General features: G+C 40.3%; 1 protein-coding gene across 8 annotated transcripts in view; it reads right to left on the minus strand.

Annotated features, from left to right (window-relative positions):
- FREM1 (FRAS1 related extracellular matrix 1) overlaps positions 1-24,409 on the minus strand; it is a 166,185-nt gene that overhangs the window by 75,627 nt on the left and 66,149 nt on the right. For all 8 annotated transcript variants that reach the window (XM_043566605.1, XM_043566603.1, XM_043566602.1 and 5 more), the window contains exons 14-18: positions 19,482-19,690; positions 16,423-16,516; positions 13,274-13,526; positions 7,879-8,073; positions 6,613-6,798 (exon numbers count right to left, since the gene is read on the minus strand). In XM_043566605.1, the coding sequence (XP_043422540.1) occupies positions 6,613-6,798; positions 7,879-8,073; positions 13,274-13,526; positions 16,423-16,516; positions 19,482-19,690 (937 nt within the window). The remainder of the gene's footprint in view (positions 1-6,612; positions 6,799-7,878; positions 8,074-13,273; positions 13,527-16,422; positions 16,517-19,481; positions 19,691-24,409) is intronic.

Below are 24,409 nucleotides of genomic sequence, written 5' to 3' on the forward strand. Positions count from 1 at the left end.
ATCTCGGAGTGCTGGGTGGCTCAGTTGATTAAGCCTCTGACTTTAGCTTGGGTCATGGTCTCATGGTTCATGAGCTTGAGCCCCGCTTTGGGTGAGCTTGAGCCCCGCATCAGGTACACTCGAGCCCCGCATCGAGTGAGCTCAAGCCCCACTTCAGGATTCTCTCTCTTTTCCTGTCTCTGTTCCTCGTGGGATTCTCTCTCTCTCTCTCTCCCTCTCTGCCCCTTGCTCACTCACACTCTCTCTCTCTTTCAAAAATAAATTAATTCAAAAAACAAGAAGAGGATAGTCCAAAAAAAAGAGACTATTTCTCTCATATAAAAGCAAAAAAAAAAAAGACTCAGTGAATCTTCTGCCTACTTGACGTACATATCAAGCAACAAGTTGGATTGATTGGAATGACCTGACTTGCGCTTTTGGTATTTTGACACTGCCTTAAAACAAAAGAGAAAAATGTTCTATGTTGAGCATTAAGTCACAGGCCAAATGCATACCTTTAGGGCAATAAATCTTTTTACCCCAGTTGAGATATAATTGACCTACAACGCCATAAGTTTAAGTTTTCCCATGTGATGATTTGGTACACACATACGTTGTAAAATGTTACCACAATAATGTTTGTTAACACATCATTCACTTCATGTGATTACCATTTTGTTGTTACAGTGAGAACATTACGCTTTACTCTCAAATCAACTTTCAAGCGTACGATACAGTATTAACTAGAGTCACCATGCTATACCTTAGATCCCTGGAAATTATTCATTTTATAACTGAAAGTTTGCACCCTTCAACCAACATCTCTCCACTTGTCCCACCCTCCAGCCCCTAGTAACCTCTATTCTACTCTGTTTCTAGGAGTACAACTGTTTCAGATTCCACATATAAGTGAGATCATATGGTATTTGTCTTTCTCTAATGTATTTCGCTTAACATAATGCTCTCAAAGTCCATATATATATATATATATATATATATATATATATATATATAGCAAATGGCAAGATTTCCTTCTTGTTGTGGTTGAATAATATTCTATCATGTATTTGTATCACATTTGCTTTATCCATTCATCCATCAACGGACATGTAGGTTGTTACCATGTGTTGGGCTATTGTCAATAATGGCACAATGAACATCAGAATATAGACATCTCTTTGATATCCTGTTTTCATTCATTTGAATATATACCTAGAAGCAGAATTGCTGGATCATATGACACTTCTATTTTTAATTTTGTGAATAATCTCCACAGTAGCTATACCAACTTACATTCCCACCAACAATGCCCAAAGGGTTACCTTTTCTCCACATCCTCACCAGCATTTGTTATCTCTTATCTTTTTGATAAGAGCTATTCTAACAAGGGGCAAGTGATATCTCATTGTGGTTTAGACTGGAATTTCCCTAGTGATGGGTGATGTCGAGCACTTTTCATGTACCTATTGGCCATCTGTATGTCTTCTTTGGAGAACTATCTATTCAAGCCTTCTGTCCATTTTTAAATCAGATTGTTTGGGCTTCTTTGCTGCTGAGTTATATCAGTGAGTCCTTTACACATTTTAGATATTGATCCCTTATCAGATATATGGTTTATAAATATTTCCTTCCATCCTGCAGGTTGTCTTTCCATTTTGTTGACTGCTTCTTCTGCAGAAGCTTTTTAGTTTGATGTAGTCTTACTTTCTTGATTTTTGCATTTGTTGCCTTTGCTTTTGGTGTCAAATCCAAAAAACCACTGCCAAGATCAATGTCAAGAGTTCACCACCTATGTTTCCTTCTAGGAGCTTTATGATTTAAGGTTTTACATCCAAGTATTTAATCTATTTTGAGTTTTTTGTTTTTTGTTGTTGTTTGTTTGTTTCATGGCATAAGACAGTGGTTCATTTTCATTCTTTTGCATGAGGCTGTCCAGTTTTCCCAACACCATTTATTGTCCTTTTCTCAGTGTATATTCTTGGCTCCTTTGTCATAAATTAAATGACCACATATGCATGGACTTACTTCTTCAAAAAAATTTTTTTATGTTTATTCATTTTTGAGAGAGAGAGAGAATACAAGCAGGGGAGGGGAAGAGAGAGAGGGAGATACAGAATCCAAAGCAGGCTCCAGGCTCTGAACTGTCAGCACAGAGCCCAACACAGGGCTCAAACCCATGAACCATGAGATCATGACTTGAGCCAAGGTTGGATGCCTAACCAACTAAGCCACCCAGGCACCCCTGCATGGACTTACTTCTGAGCTCTTTCATTCTGTTCTACTGATTTTTATGCCTATTTTTATGCCATACTGTTTTAACACCATAGCATTTTGATTATTATAGCTTTGCAATATACTTTTAAATTAGAGAACATAATGCATCCAGCTTTATTCTTTCTCAAGATTGCTTTCGGAATTCAAGGTCTTTTGTGCTCCCATAGAAATTTTAGGATTGTTTGTTCTGTCTCTGTGAAAAATGCCATTTAAATTTTGATAGTGATTGCCTTCAAAGTTATAGATGGCTTCGGGTAGTACCGACATTTTAACAACATTAACACTTTTGATACATGAATATATCTTTCCATTTGCTTATGTCTTTTTCAATTTCTTCCATCAAGACATCAATTCTATGTCTTATAGTTTTTGGTATATAAATTTTTCACTTCCTTGTTTGATTTTATTCTTAAGTATTTCATTGTTTTCAATTCTATTGTGAATGAAATTATTTGCTTTTTCAATAGTTCATCATTAGTATATAGAAATACAACCGATTTTTTAATGTTGTTTTTGTATCCTAAAACTTGACTTATTTTGTTGACTTGTTCTAATAGTTTTTTGGTGAAATCTTTTTTTTAATTTTTTTCAAGTTTAATTATTCATTTTTGAAAGAGACAGACAGACAGAGAGCCCCCATGCAAGAGTAGGGGAGAGGCAGAAGGAGAGACAGAGAGAGAGAATCCCAAGCAGGCTCCACAGTGTCAATGCAGAGCCTGTCATAGGGCTTGAAACGATTAACTGTGAGATCATGACATAAGCTGAAATCCACTGAGCCACCCAGGCACCCCTTAGTAAAATCTTGAGAAATTTCTACATGTGATATCATATAATCTGCAAAAGGAGACAATTTTACTTCTTCTTTCTTACTTGGATACCTTTTATTTCCTTTTCTTGTCTCATTATCCTGGCTAGGACTTTCAGCACTATGTTGACTAAGAATGATAAGAGTGGGCATACTTGTTTTTGTCCTCATCTTGGAAGCAAAGCTTTTAACCATTTAGAGTATGCTGCCACTTGTGAATTTGCCATATATGACCTTTATTACATTGGGGTATATACCTTCTATACCGAATTTGTTGATAGTTTTTATCATAAATATTGTTGAATTTTGTCAAATGCTTTTTCTGTATCTATAGAGATGATCATAGACTTTTAGTCTATCAATTTGGTGTATCACATTTATTGATTTACATATGCTGACCATCCTTGCATCCCAGGTAGAATTCCCACTTGATCCTTTTAATGTACCATTTAATGTAAGGTGTATGATCCTTTTAATGTACCACTGAATTCAGTTTGTCAATATTTTCTGATGAATTTTTGCATCTACATTCTTCAGGGATTGGTCTATGGTTTTCTTACAGTATCCTTACCTGGCTTTGGTATCAGGGTAATGCTGGTCTTATAAAATGAGTTGGGGAGTTTTTCTCATATTCAATGTTTTGCAAGAGTGTGGGAAGAAATAGTGTTAATTCTCCTTTAAAAGTTCGATAGAACCTGCAAAAACATCTGGTCCTGGTCTTTTCTTTCTCAGGAGGTTTTGGATTACTGATTAAATCTCCTTACTTATTATAGGTCTATTCAGGGTTTCTAGTTCATCATGACTGAGATTTGGTAAGTTGTATGTTTCTAGGAATTTATCCATTTCTCTCAGATTGTCTAATTTGTTGATGTATGGTTGTTCCTAGTAGCCTCTTCTGATCCTTTGTATAACTGTGGTATCAGTTGTAATATCTCTTCTTTCATTTCAAATTTTGAGTCCTCTCTTTTTCAGGGCAAGTCTAGGTAAAGATTTGCCAATTTTGTTTATCTTTTTAAAAGACCATATCCTAGTTTCATTAATGTATTGTTTCTATTGTTTTTCTGGTCTCGATTTCATTTATTTCTACTATCTCCTTCTATCTCCTTCTTTGCTATCTCCTTCTTTTTGCTAATTGGGCTTCTTTTTTTTTTTTAATTTTTTTAACATTTATTTATTTTTGAGACAGAGAGACAGAGCATGAACGGGGGAGGGGCAGAGAGAGAGGGAGACACAGAATCGGAAGCAGGCTCCAGGCTCTGGGCCATGAGCCCAGAGCCTGATGCGGGGCTCGAACTCACGGACCGCGAGATCGTGACCTGAGCTGAAGTCGGACGCTCAACCGACTGAGCCACCCAGGCGCCCCTTGCTAATTGGGCTTCTTTTGTTCTTGTTTTTCTAGTTCCATGAGTTATAAAGTTATGTTGTTTATTTGAGATAATGTTTTAATGTAGGCCCTATCACTATAAATTTTCTTCTTTGCACTGCTTTCGCTGCATCTCATATATTCTGGTATGTTGTGTTTCCATTGTCGTTTGTTTCAAGATTTTTTAAATTTCTTTTGCTTCCAGTTGTATTGAAAAATAATTGACATACATCACTGTATAAATTTAAGGTGTAGAGCACGATGGTTTGATTTATATATATTGTGAAATGATTACCTCAATAGGTTCAGCTAACATTCATCTCTTCATATAGATACAGTTTTAACAGAAAGAAAGAAAGAAAAAGGGGCACCTGGCTGGCTCCATTGGTACATTATGAGACTCTTGATCTTGGGGTTGTAAGTTCGAGCCCCACTTGGGGTGTAGAGATTACTTAAAAATAAAATCCTTCAAAAAAAGAGAAAAGAAAGGGAAAAAATTTTCCTTATGATGAGAAATCGTAGGATTTTTTACTTTTACTTTTTCTGAAGCTTATTTATGTATTCATTTGAGACAGACAGAATGAGCACAAGTGGGGGAGGGGCAGAGAGAGAGGGAGGGAGAGAGAGAAAAAAAAATCCCAAGCAGGTTCAATCAGTGCTCAGAGCCCGTCATGGGGCTTGAGCTCACAAAACCGTAAGATCACAAGCTGGGTTGCAATCAGGAGTCAGATGTGTAACTGACTGAGCCACACAGACACCCCAGGATTTTTTAAAAATTTTATCCTTGAACCATTGGTTGTTCGGGAGTGTCGTAATTTACACATATTTGTGAATTTTCTAGTTTTCCTCCTGTTACTGATTTTAATTTCATACCATTGTGGTCAGAAAAGATACTTGGTATGACTTCAGTCTTTCAAAATTGTCTAAGAGTTGTTTTGTGATACATCGGGTGATAGAATATACCGTGTATGTCTATTGGGTTCATTTGCTCTAATGTACAGTTTAAGTCCACTGTGTCCTTGTTGATTTTTCATCCAGGCGATCTATCCATTGTTGAAAGTGGGGGACTTCAGTACCCAAGTATTATTATTGTATTGTTATCATTACTTCCTTCAGATCTGTTAGTATTTGCTCAATATATTTAGGTGCTCCAACGTTGTATGCATATAAATTTATAATTGTTATATTCTCCTGATGAATTTACCCTATTATCATTTTACAGTGACCTTCTTTGTCTCTTGCTACAGTTTGGATTTAAAGTCTATTTTCTCTGTTGTAAGTACCCCTGCTGTCTTTTGGTTTCCATTTGCATGGGATATCTTTGTTCATCCCTTCATTTTGAGCCTATATGTGTCCTTGAAGCTGAACTTAGCCTCTTGCAAGCGGCATGTAGTTGGGTCTTGTTTTTTTCTATCCATTCAGTCACTCTATTAATGTTTTTGTTTTAGTTGTTATTGTCTGAAATACAAGAGCTATTTAAATATCTGAGATACATTCCGTTTTCAAAATTAAAGTCCTCACCTTCAACATCTCAGGCTCACTCTCTCTCTCTGTTACACCCATGATACGTGTCCTGATCTTTTCTGCCATTGTCTTTTAAAAGTGCTAAAAGGTTAGGAGAATGAGACCTGTGAGCTCCACCAGATTTATGATATCACAGTATTCTTGGTTGCTATGAAGGTCTTTTAAAACATTCCTTCTGGGGCGCCTGGGTGGCTCAGTCGGTTGAGCGTCCGACTTCAGCTCAGGTCACGATCTCGCGGTCCGTGAGTTCGAGCCCCGTGTCGTGCTCTGGGCTGATGGCTCAGAGCCTGGAGCCTGTTTTGGATTCTGTGTCTCTCTCTCTCTCTCTCTCTGCCCCTCCCCCATTCATGCTCTGTCTCTCTCTGTCTCAAAAATAAATAAACATTAAAAAAATTTTAAAACATTCCTTCTTCAGTACTTATTCTTATAGTTTTCCTATGTGACATTTCCACTTACTTTGAAGTAAACTCCCATACATAAGGAAATTCAAAACAGAAAATTAAGATAAAAAGAATAATTTTCAAAAATATCAGCTATAATAATAATTCCTTGAACGTATACAGTGCTTTGAACAATTTTGAAGTCCTTACGCAGTCGTTAAGCAGATTTGGCGAGTCAGATACATAAACATAGGCAAGTGACTGCTAGCCACGAAGCCATGACTTACCTATGCTTATGCCCACATTGCTTTTTTCAAAACCTGCAGAAGGAAGAGTGTTTTCAAGGTAGCCAAACTGGGGAAGAGAAACCAAAACAACTTCCAAGTCATCCGCTGCAGTGTCAGGGTCAGTGGCGGACAAATGGTTAATGGTAATGGCTGCTGAGAAACCCTCATCTACAACGAACATGGTACCTGCATACAAATAATAACACAATTATGACTTAGTGTGAAATCCCCTAATCAGAATAGTGAAGACAAAAGGGAGTGATTGTAATTCCAATTCAGAGAAGCCTCCCATGTGCAAATATGCTTCCATGGGAGATGTTCATTTCCTCTGGCATAATTTCTCCTTACAGTGAAAATATTCGGGGGTAATGGGTGGAATTTAATTTGACTTATGGAATTATATTTTTTTCTTGTACAAGCAAGCCAGACAATAATGGAAAGACAGCAGAAATGCTAAATGCTCTAGTACAGCCCTTTAGTCATTCTCAAGGAACTCTGATTTCCCTTGTGTCTCTATAGAAGTGACAAATGAAAATAAGAATTGCCAAACTGTTTTAATGATAAGCCACTAAATGTAGTTTATGTACTCTTCAAGATCAGTTGGTACCTCTGTTTGTCAGAGCGTTAATTGCCTGCAAGCTATTATGAATTACTCATAACGAACATTTTTTCCATGCCTTGGTGCTTAATTATTCTGCAGGGATAAAGCTTCCTTTCCAGAACATTGCTTGGGAGATAGTTTGCAAATTACAATAACATCCATACATATGCTCGTATTTTTTTTCTAAGCAACAGAACATATACATAATGTCTATGAAGCGATGACTTTCTAAAAAGCAAATAAGGTTAAATGTATATAAATGGTCTCTCTGGTATTTTCATTCTGTTCTAATAGAAATTATTATGGAGAAAATAAATTACTCTCTCTCCAGCAGACAAATGATATTTCCCCATGTGAAATAAAGCCAGAATATTTGAGGATTCCAATGTTGTCCTGATCCCAACACACACACACACACACACACACACACAAACATACTTGCACTCTCTCTCCACACAGAATTACCTAAATTTTGAAATAAATAAATTCCTTTGCCCTGCAATCTTTTATACGCTTTGAGTTTTCCACAAATTTGCATTGAGGCAATTATCATAGGCAATTCTGTAGTTTATTTGAACTATAATTCAAGTGCATATTATTTCACTAAACCACAGTTATGACACTAGGTGAGATGTTAGAACTTTAATAGAAGAAAACATTGTCACCTATTGCAATTGAAGGTGATTGGTTGTCCACTGGGTGTACTGTGATGTTGAGGTCATACACTGGAAAGGACTCATGAAGAGGAACAGATGGATGAGGCCCATTGTAGCAACAGCCATTCACATAAGGACCAGCTTCTCCATCCGAAACCACCAATGTAATGGTATCATAACAAGGCACCAGGCCAATCTCACCACCTGGAAAACACACCGTCGCTGAAACCTGACTTTGTAAAAAACACAGAATACTAAGATGAAATCGACCTACACCTCTTCCACAAGCATAGAATGGCAAAGAAAGGAGCTTATGTGGCTACAATATAAAACCCAATTTTATCACTAGGAAATTAAATAGTCGTGAAAATAATGAAAAAATGCTTGCCCATCTGTTGCCTCTAGTGAAATCTCTGCCAGCCCTCTATCACCATATGGAGGGGCAAAAAGGGGCTCACAAGGGTCTGACCGTTCACAAAGGAACATGGGAGAGGCACAAAGCTTGACTAGGGAAGGTTTCATTCTTCCTCATAAGTGTTTAGCGATAGGACCCACCTCAGGGAGAGTAGAAGGCACCCCCGTCCTTCCAAGTGCATTGTCTTCCCATTTACATTAACTACCTTAAGTGAACACACATCACCCACACCACAGTTATGAGAAACAGAAGCTGGGAAGGCGAAATAGAAAGATAATCCACATTTTTGTCGTTTTAGTATTTTCCCCATTATATAATAGCCAAGGTGCTAACAAAATAGCAACGTGACATGGCATAGAAGTTGCATTTATTTTTGTTTCCCCTTTTACTCTTTAGGGCTTATGCTCATGGGATTTAAAATGGCCCCAACTTGGGGCACCTGGGTGTCTCCGTTGATTAAGCATCTGACTCTGGATTTTGGCTCAGGTCATGATCTCACGGTCATGGGCACTGGGCGTGGAGCCTGCTTAAGAGTCTCTCTTTCCCTCTCCTTCTGCCCCTCCCCTGCTCACGTGTGTGCATGCTCTCTCTCTCAATAAAAAATTAATAAAAATTGAGAGGTAAACAAAATGGCCCCCAACGTAAGCAGTGGGAGAAAGAAGGAAAGAAACGTCAGGATTTGATAGTTTATCAGTAAACCAGCCAATCTGCTCTTGGGTTACTAACCAGCAGCACAAAGACAGAAGCACTCACTATCCAGGGGACAGGAAAGTTCTGCAGAAGTGCTTTTGGTAATTCTCATGCTCCACACTGAAAGTGCCATGAGGGACGCAAACGTTGGAAGTTTTGATGAGACTGGCACACAAAAGACCAGGGACATCGTCTATTTTCACAAGACACATTGGTCAAATTTACACAATACTGTGCTTGGCATTATTCTACCTGCTTAAAAGAATGAAAGGAAAATCAAGAGATGAAATTATTGAGCCACCAAATGGTTAAAGGATGAGACAGCTAGGCTTAGCAGAAAAAACGGAGTTGAAGTTGAGAGAATTAGAATTAAATAATCAGCTTTAACTTTAGAAGCAGCAAAAATTAAGATGCCTCTCATATATTCATATTTACACAAACATAAATGGGCATAAAGCTTATCTATTCTTCATTCACTTGATAAATATATATTTAGTGCCTCGTATCTGATAATTAGTAGGCTGGGTGCTCCAGCAGAGAATCAGGCAGACATTTGGAAAATGTCAGGCGGTTCAAAAGAATGTCAAATGTCAAAAGACCTTTTATGGGTCAGGCACTGACACAATCTAATGGTAGAGAAAGAAATGTAGTGGATCATTGATGTGTATATGTATTAAAAGGAGCCATATGAAATCGCCACTATTAAGTCCAGTTAAATGGAAAATTCACGTATCTCAGCCTGAATACGTATGGGGGGCTGAGAGAGAAGAAGATGAAAGTATTGGCTGACAGTAGCACGGGGGCAAGGCACACACGGCAAGGAAAGTCAGGGAAGTTTTTCCAGATGGCTCTGCTGGCTTTATACCACGCATTAAATGATAATTACTTTACCAGGCAGATGAGGCAAAGAATTGAGATGGGGGAATGAGAACCTGCAGGAAGAGAAGGGGAAAAATCGTTCTAGGAAGAGTAGAGAGCTTTAAAAAAAAAAAAAAAAAAAAAGGAAACATGGTACCTTCCATAACTGTAATTTCGATATAGTGGAAGCTTAGGTACATTTACAGAAAAGCTGAAAAAGCAGGCTGAGCATCTAGTCACAAAAAAGGCTACAACATGGATGGCCAAGTCTCTACTTTGAATGGAGTACAGTCTAAGGACAGGATTTATACTTCGAACTGTTAACTGTGGCATTATTCAAAAAAACATTTTAAGTCCATTTATTCATTTTGAGAAAGAGAGAAATATGCACAAGTGAGGGAGGGGCAGAGAGAAGGAGAGACAGAATCCCAAGAAGGCTCTCTACCACCAGTGCAGAACGCCATGCAGGGCTTGAACTCACAAACCATGACCTGAGCACAGATCAAGAGCCGGATGCTTAACTGACTGCACCACCCAGGCAGCCCTAAAAAAATTGTTTTAAAGACTTCATGTTTAATGTTGGGAGAATAGTAAATTAATCATGCAATTTTACATCATAAGATATTATTCAATTACTAAAACTTACATTTACAATAACTTTATAACATTTAATAAATATTTTAATAAACATGCTGGCTGATAATCTCAATGAAAAATGTAGTCAATAAAACTACACACACATGATTGCAACTATGTTAAAAATTATGATTAGAAAAAAGAAAACAAAGTACTGAAATGTTAACAGTGATCATCTCTGAGAGGTAAATAGGAGATTTTTCAAAACTCATTATGCTTTTCCATACTTTCCAAGTTTTTTGAAATGAGCATGTAGTATTATTTTCATACTCATGGAGAGCAAATAATATTGGTGACAAGATTATCTTCAGGTGGCCTTTATAATCAACATATAGAGGCAAGCACAGAACACAGAAATTTCAGGTCCTGTAGTCTTTCCCACGCAGTGCTAAATTACTACCAATTGAATAATTGGGTGAACATTACAAAGAAACATCATTCAAATAATCAACCATCTTTTGAATTGGCAGTATTTCTCCCAATTTAATAACATAACCCCAATACAACAACAAAAAACATCTATCTTTAGTAATTTGCCTAGTGTCCTAGTAGGTCTCATGAAAAAAATTAGTTCACAGTCCCTTACGTGGCCATCATAGCAGAAGAGATTTATAAATACGTAAACTGTTGTTCAGCACTTAGAGCAAGGCACTGGCAGAAAAGACAGATTCATAGCACCCCGAATTATGTATGCATGAGCCTGCCATAAATGTTAAAATTATGTGAAACTCAATAGACGTTGGGCTTTGGCCCCTTTTCTGCCCATCTATATGAGATCTATTGGGGAAATCAAAATGAAGCACCTACCTGTGGACTCTTGAGAGACATTGAACATGTGGACTATGTTCCCCAGGACAAGGACATGACCAGTGAAACCCTTCCCAAGACTAAACACACTTAAGAAGATAAGGAGAGGAGTGCCCAGGTAGCTCAGTCTGTTAAGCACCTGACTCTGGTTCAGGTCATGATCTCATGGTTTGTGGGTTTGAGCCCTATGTCGGGCTCCGTGCTGACAGCTCAGAGCCTGGAGTTTGCTTTGGATTCTGTGTCTCCCTCTCTCTCTGCCTTTCCCCTGCTTGTTCTCTCTCTCTCTCTCTCTCTCTCTCTCTCTCTCTCTCTCTCTCTTGCTTTCTCAAAGTTAAGTGAACATTAAAAAAAGAAGAAGATAAAGAGATACCATTTTTTAAAAAGATGTCTGGGGGCTCCTGGATGGCTAAGCATCTGATTTTGGCTCATGTCATGATCTCACGGTTCAGGAGCTCGAGCCCCTCATCAGACTCTGTGCTGGCAACTCAGAGCCTGGAGCCTGCTTCAGATTCTGTCTCCCTCTCTCTCTGCCTCTGCCCTGCTCACGCTTTGTCTCTCTCTCTCTCTCTCTCTCTCTGTCCCCAGAATAAATAAAACATTAAATTTTTTTTAAAAATATTATTTCACAATATTCCCCCACTTCCAAATAAATCCTTACCTATCTCAATCCCCCCACCCCAAGTTCCCACTCCCACGCGTTGCTTGTATTCCCCATGTTCTTTCAAATAAGAAAATGATCTGAATCCTGATACCCCTTATTCCCTCTACCACTCACCTGGCCTTATCTACCCATCATGCTTCCCCATGGAATCCACAGATGACAGTGGCGTATGGATGAGTACACATGAAATTGTAGCAGAGTGCGATAAAAGGCAACCAGAGGAAATATGCAGTATTATTACTGAGGAGGTGCCCTCAACCCAGAGATCAGAAGACATGCTGGGGGCAACGACTAATGAGGTACCGATATGTGACACTATCATCTTTGCACGTGAGTGGGTCTGTCTATCTATTTAAATTAAAAGTCCTTCACAGCTGAGTCTGGATTATACTCCTTTGTAGCCCAAAATGCCTAGCACCATGCCTTGCAGATAACAGACCCTGAATTCATAGTTTCTCCATTTGAACATTGTACATGAGGAACAAATGCTACCTGGGTAACAATATAACGTGATGCCGGAAATGAAAGCACGAAGCTAATAAACAAGCGTTTACTGCATCACTAATTTGGGTCCATCACTCTGTAGTGCTGTGGGTGTCACACAAAGCGTAAGATATCACCTTGGCTTTTCAGGAACTCAAAAGGCAGACAAGTTACTTCTTAGGAGCTAGCTGGTGATCGAGTAAACTTTTAAAATTAATAATATAATTTTCTTAGGGAGCTTCCTTCAGGCATTTCTGTTATGATTTATGGGTCCCCAAGATGTGATGGTCAAAGAAAATCTTCTACAGATGGACCAAAGAGGGAATGCGGACAACCCCAGGGTGAATTGAAGGTCTGTTGGAAGCATCAAGAACAAAGCAGCAATAATACAGGCTCCTCCTCCACTCCTTGAAATTGATCGTATAACTGAGATCAGAAATCCTTCTCAATATGGTGACTCTACTTTTAAAAAAAAAAATGGGATACGAGCTGCTCTTACTGCTGCTTCTTTTTAAATTTCTTTTTTTAACGTTTATTCATTTTTGAGAGACAGAGCATGAGCAGGGAAGGGGCAGAGGGAGGGAGACCCAGAATCCGAAGCAGGCTCCAGGCTCCCAGCCCAGAGCCCAACACGGGGCTTGAACTCACAAACTGTGAGATCACGACCTGAGCCGAAGTCGGACGCTCAACCGACTGAGCCACCCAGGCGCACCTGCTTCCGCTGCTGCTTCTTTTTTAATGAGAGCAAGCATGGAGACTATAAGGCTATCAGAGCCCCTGGCAAGGAGTGGCATTAAGACTCCATTCAGTTGTTGCATCCCCCCAGTCACACTGGTCACCGTGCGGTCACTCACCCGTGTGTTTGTATGTCACAGCCCCCGAGATGACATCTCCCTGAGAGAACTGATCCACTGCGACTCCAGCTTTCCTCACCAGCCCGTGCTGAGGTGCTCGGGCGATCACAAACATCAGTCTCGAGTCATCACCGTCCACATCAGTAGCAGAAATGTGTTCAGAGGTGATGACCACCTCTTCGCCCTCTGAGCAATGCATCATGGGGATGAGGTCAGCCTTGAGGAGTGGTGGCTCATCATTTACAGGGAATACCTAAGGGGAAACAACGCACGTTTTCAAGAAAAAGAAGGCAATGACAAATTGCCCAGCCGGCAAACCATAGCTCATAGTCGGAATGACAGGCATTTTCGATCTTTCAGACACATGAAACAATAGCCATGGAATTTGGCCAAGCAGCCTGTGTCTTTCCCCCATATGAACCATCTTGCAAGAAATGGCCAACATGGGAGACATTTTAGGTAGGAATGGAAGAGTATGGTTATGGTTTGGGACTCAAAGCTCTCATTTGTCTCCAGACAGACAAAATATAAATGTAATACACAGCAGTCTTCACTAAAGTCCCTATCCTCTTTTGTGAAATTCACACATATTCTAGAGGAAATTTGGTCCTTGTGGTCTGATGCATTTACACTTACCACATCAAAGTTATTTATATTTCAAATTATGTGGCGATTACAAAGCTTTCCTCCACCAACAACTCCCTGCCACCCAGGAAGTTTCCCTAAACTTACAACAAGCAGCAGCTGCATTTCGAACATTTTGAGTTAACTCTGAAACTCCATAACCATTAAATCAATCCCAGGATTCAACTAGACAAAACGTTTTTCTCTCATCATGGTGAACAACAACCTCCAAGTCGAAAGGAAAGAAGAACAATGTGGGATCACTCTGGCTCTCTGAATCTAACAGGATGATGCAGACACTCGAAAAGGCAAGCCTTTTAAATCAGAACGAAGGACACCCTGCCTCAAAGTTCACGGTCACAACTTGGTGTGTGCAGTGCACATTTAGTTATCAAGTCCAGCCTGTCGATACTTGTCAAAGCCACATTTCCTCCTCCTCTTCTTTCCACCAGGGTGATCTTTTTTAAACGTGGCTTTCATCACTCTGGTTTCTCTTCAGATTATAAATCTCTCTCCTTTTAAAATGTGGCTTTCAGGGCTCCCGGGTGGCCCGGTCCATTAAGCGTCCAACCCTTGGTTTTGGCTCAGATCATGATCTCATGGTTTGTGGGTTCGAGCCCCGCGTCGGGCTCTGCGCTGACAGTGCAGAGCCTGCCTCGGATTCTCTCTCTCTCCCTCTCTCTTCTCTCCTGCTCGTGCTCTCTCTTTCTCTCAAAATAAATAATAAATAAATTAATTAAAATGTGGTTTTCATCAGGTCCCCTTATAGGGACCTTCAGTGGCTTCCTAGCACTGCTCCTAGGATGCCTTAGGCCCCGTTTCATGCACGAGGGTGCCTTTGCTCCCATCGCTGGTCTTTGCATCATCTCTGCATGCTCTCTCTGCCCCGTGACTGGGTAGGCTCTGCCCCAGTGCTTTGCTTGGCTACCCTGTCCTCCAGGGTGCATGTGGATTCTTCAGGGAAAACTTCTTGAATAACTCAGATTCACTGAGAGACTTCCACCATTTACTCTCTTTCAGCATCCCATTTATTTGTAGCATACATCCAGTTTTTAACTAATTAATTATTTCAGTGATAATCATTAATGTCTGCCTTCATCTCCTGCCTATAAACTCTAACAGTCCAGAGGCATTCTTTGACATGTTCATCATCATACCCCAAGCATCTAGCATAGGAACTAGCATGTAGAAGGTACTTGGGTTTTTTTTAATATTTATTTATTTTTGAGAGAGAGACAGACAGAGCGTGAGTGGGAGAGGGGCAGAGAGAGAGGGAGACACAGAATCCAAAGCAGGCTCTAGGCTCCGAGCTGTCAGCCCAGAGCCGGATGCGGGGCTCAAACTCATGAGCCGTGAGATCATGACCTGAGCCGAAGCTTATCAGGAAACAATATCTTTGTTCAAGTTCTCTGAGTGGATTCATTAAAGACCTTTCTTATTATTGTTCTTCAAATCTGATGAATGTCACCAATATATCCATGATGACCACCTGACAAAATACAAAATAGCCCCGGCTTTCAAATGGATAATAAAGCCCAAAGGCAACAGAATTTAAAACATTCTTCCTGGACAGAAAATAATCACCCATAATTGTCCAAAAATGACCTGTACTTCTGATTGGCTTCCACAAGCCATGGGCTTTTGTCCAAAACATAGCAATAAAACAGACTATTTACACAGTCACATGAATGATTTGGGGCAAGTCACGGAAACTTCTTGAACCTAAGTTTCCTTGCCTATAAAATGGAGATAATTCCCTGTCTACTTCTTTAAAATGCTGGATGGATGTAATCACTCTTAATTACTAACTGTAAAAATAGCTGACAAACACATTGTTACCACTAATAATAATTTCATATCACAAAGATCTGACAAAATTCAAACAGAAATAGAATTTGGTAGATAAAAGTAATGAAGAACATAATTCTTTCTCTAGACCTTCCTTTGTCACTAACTATAAATTCCTATAAATCCTATGGGTTTTGCTGTGGACTTAAGTAGTCCATCAACAGAGAAATTCAGGGGTTCCCATTAACCTTTATACGCAGATTTTTCATAATTTGTCAAAAGGGGAAAAATAATTATTTCAAACAGATCTGAAAAAGGAGTACATAGCACAGGAATTCACAAAGAGGCACCACACACAGGAAGACATGATTTCTTCCATTCGAGAAGGAAAAGGCCAGTGACACTAGCCTAACCTGGATAGGTGCTATATAAATATTTCTGAGTGTTAAAGCTCAAAAATGTTAGAATCAATTTATACACAGAATGAATTGGTTTTTAAATTAAGTATCTGGATTTGAGGTCAGGACAGTTCAATCTTTAAACGGATTGGAAAGAGAAAGCAGTATGCCCATCTCACCAATATAACTTTGCTGTCTCTTGCCTATTACCTTCAGACATTGGCTGGTATCCCCTTGCTTTGGAGTCCACATGTTTCAAGTTCTATCAGGAACTCTTCAGAGGCTTCCAAACTGGATGTTTTATTCCCATATGAACCAGGGAGGAAACTTGCTACCTACCTCAACACGTAGAACAAAGTCTGCTGAATTCGTGCCGTCTGTGACCTCCAAGAATATATTATCCTGTAGTATCTCAGATCCATCATGTCGATATCTGTGGGGATGATATTTGCCACTAGCCCCTCAAGGCCACCGTGACAGTAGGAGATGCCTGACACAAGAGCTCGTCCATGGCTTTTGCCACATAGTCAATAAATAACAAAAAACATAGCATAATCATGAAGTCACATACTCAACTACTCAAGGGTCCCTGAATGCAAAAGTTGCATATATGTGGTATATGCATTCATCATTTGCCCCCAAATCAAAATGCAGCCCTCCAAGTTGCCACCATGGCAATGGGAACCGTCTGGTGTAGTTCTGCTTACTTACCTGAAACAAGGCTGGAGCCATGGGCATTACTGAGACAGCAGTAGACAGGTAAAGGCAGGACACTGTGTGGATTCTGATGATCCCTTTCCTCCCCTATTCTTTCTGCCTGTGCTTTTGATCTGTTCAGCTCTTCTCTAAAACTCTGATCTATGAATTACTTATTGCCTGTCTCCTGCCATTTACCCTTTTCTACTTAATAGCTCTCTTCCATTTAACCTATAAAGATTTTCGAATCTCTCCAGACTTAAAAATATTTTTAGGGGTCTAGACGTGGCCCTACTTTTCTTTAATTTTCAGTCAAGTTTTGTAACAGAATCGTCTAATTCAAGACTTTCCATTTACTCTGCAGCCATTGTAGTGACACTTACCACAAGTATCTATTACTTACTTATTACTTACCACAAATTCTAAACAGCTATCGAATTGAGCCAAATTTTTAGCTTTCCAATGATTTGTTCAAGATAGGAAACAAGTCTTAGGAAATGAAATTAAAAGTTGCATAAAAATAGTAAATCGAACATTTATAACATTTACATATGAAAAAAAATCCCAGGACTAAAAGATATTTAACTCAGGACTAGTCTCACCCATACACTGGCTAGGGACTCAGGTTGGGGATTCTATTCTAATGGTGAAGAAGGTCCACCTCCTGCCCTCGGTATCCCTTCCACACCCTGTCTCCTACGCTCCCTGATAATTTCAACAAAAATAGATACGTGAAAATGTACTAATCCTATCTTATCATGCTGAAACCCAGGGCCAGGTAGATCTAGGAGCGCACATCCAAACGCATGGCTGTGGAGTCAAACAAAACTTCTTTCAAAATCAGACTCCTCCATATACTAGCTGAGTGACCTCAACCTCTTTCTGCCTTAGTTTCTTCAACTATAATATGAGAATACAGCCATCTACCTTATCAGGCTTTATTGCTGTGAAGATTAAATAGGAAAAAAACATAATTGCCAAGTCTATAGAAGAGCCCTTGAATTACATGTGCTGCAAATATTAGTACTTTTTTTCCTATCTATCACGCATTCCCTAGTAAGAATTACCTAAACAGAGGTCCTGTTCTAACATTTAGCTAAGAACTGAGATGTCTAAAAAAGGGGAATTTCAATGAGGATAAGAGTGAGTAGTGGAAAGAGGTCAGGATATTGGAGGCTGTGAATAAACAATTTAACTAAACTAAACTTTGGATAAAAGTTGATCTTCCTTTGCACAAATCCTAGTTCCTAGCAACTTCCAAGTGTGAAATTATGCATTTGATGCCTAATACCCTCTAAAAGGTCAAAATTCCCATTTACAACTTGAACTTATAAGTGATAAGTCAACTCGTATGTCTGTCTACCTGACCCTTGCTTTTCAGTGTCTTGCATTATTTTACAAAGAAGGCATTTTTACCAAACTTTGTAGGAAAGTTTCTTACAAAACTACATTAGGTAGAAAAAATGAAAGACCTCAAGGGGCAAGGAACTGCTGTAGGACCATAAGGAATGAACCACTCTAATTTATCCAAAGGACACAAAAATGCTGGTTCAAAGGGGCACATGCACCCCAATGTTTACAGCAGCGCTATTGACAATAGCCAAAGTATGGAAAGAGCCCAAATATCCACTGAGTGATGAATGGATAAAGACGTGTACAATGGAATATTACTTGGCAATCAAAAAGAATGAAATCTTGCCAATTGCAACTATGTGGATGGAACTAGAGTGTATCATGCTAAGTGAAATAAGTCAGTCAGAGAAAGACAAATATCACACGATTTCACTAACATGTGGAATTTAAGAAACAAAACAGACAAACATAGGGGAAGGGAAGCAAAAATCAGATAAGAACAGACAGAGAGACAAACCATAAGAGACTCTTAAATACAGAGAACAAACTGAGGGTTGTTGGCAGGGTGTTGGGTGGGGGGATGGGCTACATGGGTGATAAACATTAAGGAGGGCACCTGTTGGGATGAACACTGGGTGTTATATGTAAGTGATGAATCACTAAATTCTACTCCTGAAACCATTATTACATTGTATGTTAACTAACTTGGATTTAAATAAAAAATAAATAAATTCAAAACAAGAAAGAAAAGAAAGAAAGAAAGAAAGAAAGAAAGAAAGAAAGAAAGAAAGAAAGAAAGAAAGAAAGACACGAGCTGCTCTATCCCTAACTGTCAAGAGACCCAAGGACCACTCCATGCCCTGCCTCCCTGGTGTATCCCACATATTTGACTGCAATGAAATAAAAATTTACACTGAAGATACTGATCAACAGAATTCTATCCCAGAGTTTCCGGTCTTATGAAACTGACACTCCTTAAAGCCAAGTTCAACTATGTAGTTTGGCCATGTAGATTATTTCAGTCTATACTCATCCAGTTTGGCTATCACCTCTTGTGATATGTACAGATGCAGCAAATTTAATATTCATGGTAACTAATTTCTGTGTCTCAAATATCCATAAAGTCATTCCCACCAGTACAGCAAGCCAGATGGAAAGAAAATGTCTGGAGGGAAATTAAAATTTGTCATTTCTCGTTTTCAACTGACCCTTGAAAGTATTCACTGGCATGCTGGTACCCCACCCCCCACAAAAAATTAGAAAACTTCTTCCTCTTCCTCTGCCTCACAACTGATCCAGATGAAGGCCAAAGCATGTAAAGAAAAAAAAAATCCAGGAAATGTTCTAACCTAACTTTTAAGGCATGGAGTTCTCCCCAAGAAAATGTGCCTCCTGGATTTAGAGGAAATCCATCCAACTCCACCCTTCCATGCTGAGGCAGTCTCTGTAGGGAGAGGTAGATGTTGTCCAGTTGGGTATCCACATCAGAAACCAGAATGTTCTCTGTGCTGATGACGCAGTGACCTCCCTCAGCCACTCTCAGGGGGTTGGTAAATACCTAAAACGAAGGAAGAAAACATTCGAAGCCTTGTTCCATGAGATAGCCCTGAAGACAGAGCTCATTAAATAAATAGAAAACTTCCAGTACCACCTTCACAGGTCGATTAATTTTTTCAAGAATGTGGTAGGGCCGGGGGCAGGGGCAAGGGTGCCTGGGTGGCTCAGTCCATTGAGAATCCGACTTCAGCTCAGGTCATGATCTCGCGATCTCTGGGTTCCAGCTCCTGTCAGGCTCTGTGCTGATAGCTGGAGCTTGCTTAGGATTCTGTGTCCCCCCCACCCCCCCCCCGGCCCTCCCCAACTAACGCTCTGTCTCTGTCTTTCAAAAAATGAATAAACATTTAAAAAATTAAAAAAAAAGAATGTGGTAAAGGGGACAAGTTCATAGCTAAACATACTGGATGAAAACTACTTTTTACCAATTTTTTCCAATTCTAAGCACTGGTATAGACAAAGAAGCAAGGTAGATTCATAAACCTGAAATGGTCTACATTTCATTTACCTCGGTCCCTAAAGAGTGGAAGCAGCAATCAAATTGGTTACTGTTGGTGGTACTAAATGGAGAAAATAATAATATACATCACCAAATCCACACCCACCATTGCTGGATCTATCTATCTCTCTCTCTATATATATCTATATATATGTATCTATCTATATCTATATCTATCTATATCTATATCTATATCTATATTTATCTATATCGATATATATATCTATATATCCCATGCTCCTCTTTTTCTTTTTTTTTTAACTAAAACGATGGTTTTTAATGAGAACCAGAGGTATGATTACAATTACATAGTCCGACACAAAAAACCCATGAGTGATCAGAAGTTGGAAGGTTACAAAATAATGAGGGTAACACTGGGTACAAGAAGAAAAGCTGTTGCAGAACCTCAGGAGCCACACTAATACGGCCTCTCCCTGCGATCCTGTCTGTGCTCACCCCTGGAGTCCATCTTGCCAGGGCCAAAGCCACCTCTGTGCCCACCACCCCGGCCCCCTCAGAAGCCTCCATGGTCCCCACCTGGGCCTTGGTAGCTGCCCCGATCATAGCCTCCTCTGCCACCATGACGATCGTCTCCATAGTTACCCCCCATATGAGCGGTATATATATATATATATATATATATATATATATATATACACACACACACACACACACACACATATATATACATACACATACATATACCTTTATCTAGAAAATGAACAACAATTCTATCAAATTCCCCTAGAGAAAAGAATTCGTCTCCCTTTCACCCTAAAAACTCTTAAAGACTTCGGAAATTGGTTAGAGTTTTTAAGTGTCAGTGGTAACGAGTATTTTAGAGACAGAAGTAGAGCAGGAAATTGAAGATTAGAAATTGAAGATTCCACAAGAAATATATTTGTACTAACATTAGACAAATAGTTAAGCCAGAAAGATAACTTTTGATGATAGAAAAAGCTACCGTTCGATTCACAACTTACTTAAAAGCAAAAAGCAAGTTAGGGGTACCTGGGTGGCTCAGTCAGTTAAGCGTCTGACTTTGGCTCAGGTCATGATCTCACAGTTTGTGAGTTCAAGCCCCGTGTCAGACTCTGTGCTGTCAGCTCAGAGCCTGCAGCCTGTTTCCAGTTCTGTGTCTCCCTCTCTCACTGCCCTTCTCATGCTTGTTCTCTGTTTCTCTCTCAAGAATAAATAACGATTAAATTTTTTTTAAGTAAAAAGCAAGTTAGAAAGGCTTGGGATGTTTAATTACCACATTGGTACTTGGCAAGAAGTGTTCTATGGTCAAATAAGTCTCGAAAACAGTCAAGGTCAATCTTCACCTTGGAGATTTACAAGGCACATAAGCATATTCGATGTTCTGAGATCCCGCAGTAGGAAAATAGGTGAACCTTGTTTAACCCATCATTCTCCCAAATTTACATTATTCATGGAGGTAAAAGCAAGCAGATAGAGTTGGGGCACCAAGTCAAGGGCTCTGACGGTCCCCTGCAGAAGGTCTGAGCTGAGTGCCCTACCCATGTGAGGTTACAGTGTTCTCCAAGGCAACAGCCACTCTCTTCAGAGCAGCTGCTGCTCCCTGAAAGGAGAATGTTCCTGAGGAAAAAGTTGGTAAAGGGAGCAGTGGGGGCTGGGGGGGCTGGGCAGAGGAAAGGGAAGTGAGCAAGAAGTCACGGCGTCCACTCGGAGCCCTGCTCTATCCCTATGCCCAGCAGGCACAGCTGTCCCAAGGCAGCCCCCTGGATCCTGGAAGTTAGAGACCAACCATCCTGAGATAGCTGCCTCCTATTCTTCAATACACTACTGCCGCCAGGAAAGGAAAACATCCAACAAGAGACTTTTCTCCCTACAACCACTCACCCCCATCCTTCCCACATGCCATACTTCCATGTGGTCGAAACTACATTTTTACTGTTTGTAGGAGAAAGAAATAAAGGGAGTTCTTATTAAAAGAGGAATATTGGGGCACCTGAGTGGCTCAGTCAGTTAAGTGTCTGACTCTGGATCTCAGCTCAGGTCTTGATGGTGAGTTCAAGCCCCGCACTGGGCTCCACACTGAGTGTGGAGCCTACTTAAAGATAGATAGATAGATAGATAGATAGATAGATAGATAGATAGATAGAAGAAAGGAAGGAAGGAAGGAAGGAAGGAAGGAAGGAAGGAAGAGAGAGAGGAGGAAAGAGGAGTATTATTTTTGAAACCAGGTCCATGTCTGCCAGCCTCATTGATTCCTGAGTTGTATCAGTTGATACCCCAAGATGCTAATGTTTCCAGGGATATACTTTGCTACACTATATGGTTTGAAAATATATATGTATTTTAGGGCAACTTTCAAAAAAGTAAAAGCATAAGGCTAATTTGCCCAGACTCATTCATCACTAATGTTTCAGTCTCTGCCGAAACCCAGTGCTGAGGTTTTGGGGTCTTCTCATCAGCATCATGTTAAGATCCCCTCGTGGTTATCATTCAACCCAGCTCTCTGTGGTATTTTCACCACTCGTGTGACTGGTTTCACTGGAGCTATTCATTTAATTTTATTTCTGATAGTCTCAGTTCTCTAAGGGACTATTTCACTTGCCCCATACACTATAGAAAAAAGACAGAAGCCACTAGGCCACGTTAGTTATGAGGATAACTATTCCATCTACCTTGAAATGAGGGAAGTGACTGTTCACTTCACTGTTTTCAGTTTTCTCCACAGATCATTCTTCTCTAGCAAGAGGTTTGGATTGCTTTGCATAAAACACTATTTCCCGGGGCGCCTGGGTGGCGCAGTCGGTTAAGCGTCCGACTTCAACCAGGTCACGATCTCGCGGTCTGTGAGTTCGAGCCCCGCGTCAGGCTCTGGGCTGATGGCTCAGAGCCTGGAGCCTGTTTCCGATTCTGTGTCTCCCCCTCTCTCTCTGCCCCTCCCCCGTTCATGCTCTGTCTCTCTCTATCCCAAAAATAAATAAACGTTGAAAAAAAATTTAAAAACAACAACAACAACAAAAAAAAACACTATTTCCCTCCCCGATTGTTTTAGAAAAAGCTTTGGCTTCTTAAATGCTGGGCTATTTCAGGCATGTATCTCATACACAGGAAAGAAAGGTGTGAATAAAATCTAATCAGATTACCAGACATTCAAAACTATTTTCTTCACGGGGAACGTGATGCGGTCCCTGACAGGGAAGGGATCAAAGAATATAGTTCAGATTCTTTTGCCTTTTGTGTGAGCTCTGTGGTGCGTCTTCTACCAAAAACTGCAAGTTCAGAGGCCTGAGGGGTCAGGCCAGCGATGTAAATGAGTGTACTGAGCTGGGTGGGGCCTCTGGAGACTGGAGACCAGGCCCTGTCCAACTGCTGCTGGGGATAAGTGAGTTCACTATTCCTCGAATTTCCAAATTTTCAAGAGAAGTCAGAAATCTAGAGTCGGTATGAAATTTCCTGATGTTTAAATTTGGTCAACTCATTAATTAAAAGTATGGTTTGGATCTATCAGAACAGTTCTGGGGGTTGGGTAAGCCCCTTGGTCCCTCACAGTGAGACCTCTGCCCCCCAACTTGGGCTAGATGTAGAGATGGTGAGGAGGCTCATGGGTACCTGGAAGGTGACGTTTTTCTTTAGGCATGGTTCTCGTCCATTTTGGTTCCTAATGACTCGGTAATCCTACTTTGTCTTTCACTTTTGAGGGGAAAATGAGCCCAAGAAGAGCCACACTAATTAAGTCTAGCCCTCCGATGGGGTTTGGAACAAACCTTCCGCATTAAGTCCAGCCTCACAGATAAGATGCACAAGGTGGCATCGCCTTTGTAGTTCAGTTTTTTTTTTTTTTCAACGTTTATTTATTTTGGGGACAGAGAGACAGAGCATGAACGGGGGAGGGGCAGAGAGAGAGGGAGACACAGAATCGGAAACAGGCTCCAGGCTCCGAGCCATCAGCCCAGAGCCCGACGCGGGGCTCGAACTCACGGACCGCGAGATCGTGACCTGGCTGAAGTCGGACGCTTAACCGACTGCGCCACCCAGGCGCCCCTGTAGTTCAGTTTTAATGAGAGACACAAGTGCTTGCACGGTTACGTCAACACTGGGGTGGGGGCAGGAGAGAATGGAAGAACACATCCTAATTCATTTGAAAAATTAAAAGGCTTATTTAGATTAGCACGCATATAGTTGGCCCGCAGTGAGAGCAAATAAGCCCTCTGGTTGCTGAGAGACCCAAAACTTAATCCCCTTCCCTGA

This window comes from Prionailurus bengalensis, chromosome D4 (genome assembly GCF_016509475.1).
Source record: "Prionailurus bengalensis isolate Pbe53 chromosome D4, Fcat_Pben_1.1_paternal_pri, whole genome shotgun sequence".
NCBI lineage: Eukaryota > Metazoa > Chordata > Mammalia > Carnivora > Felidae > Prionailurus > Prionailurus bengalensis.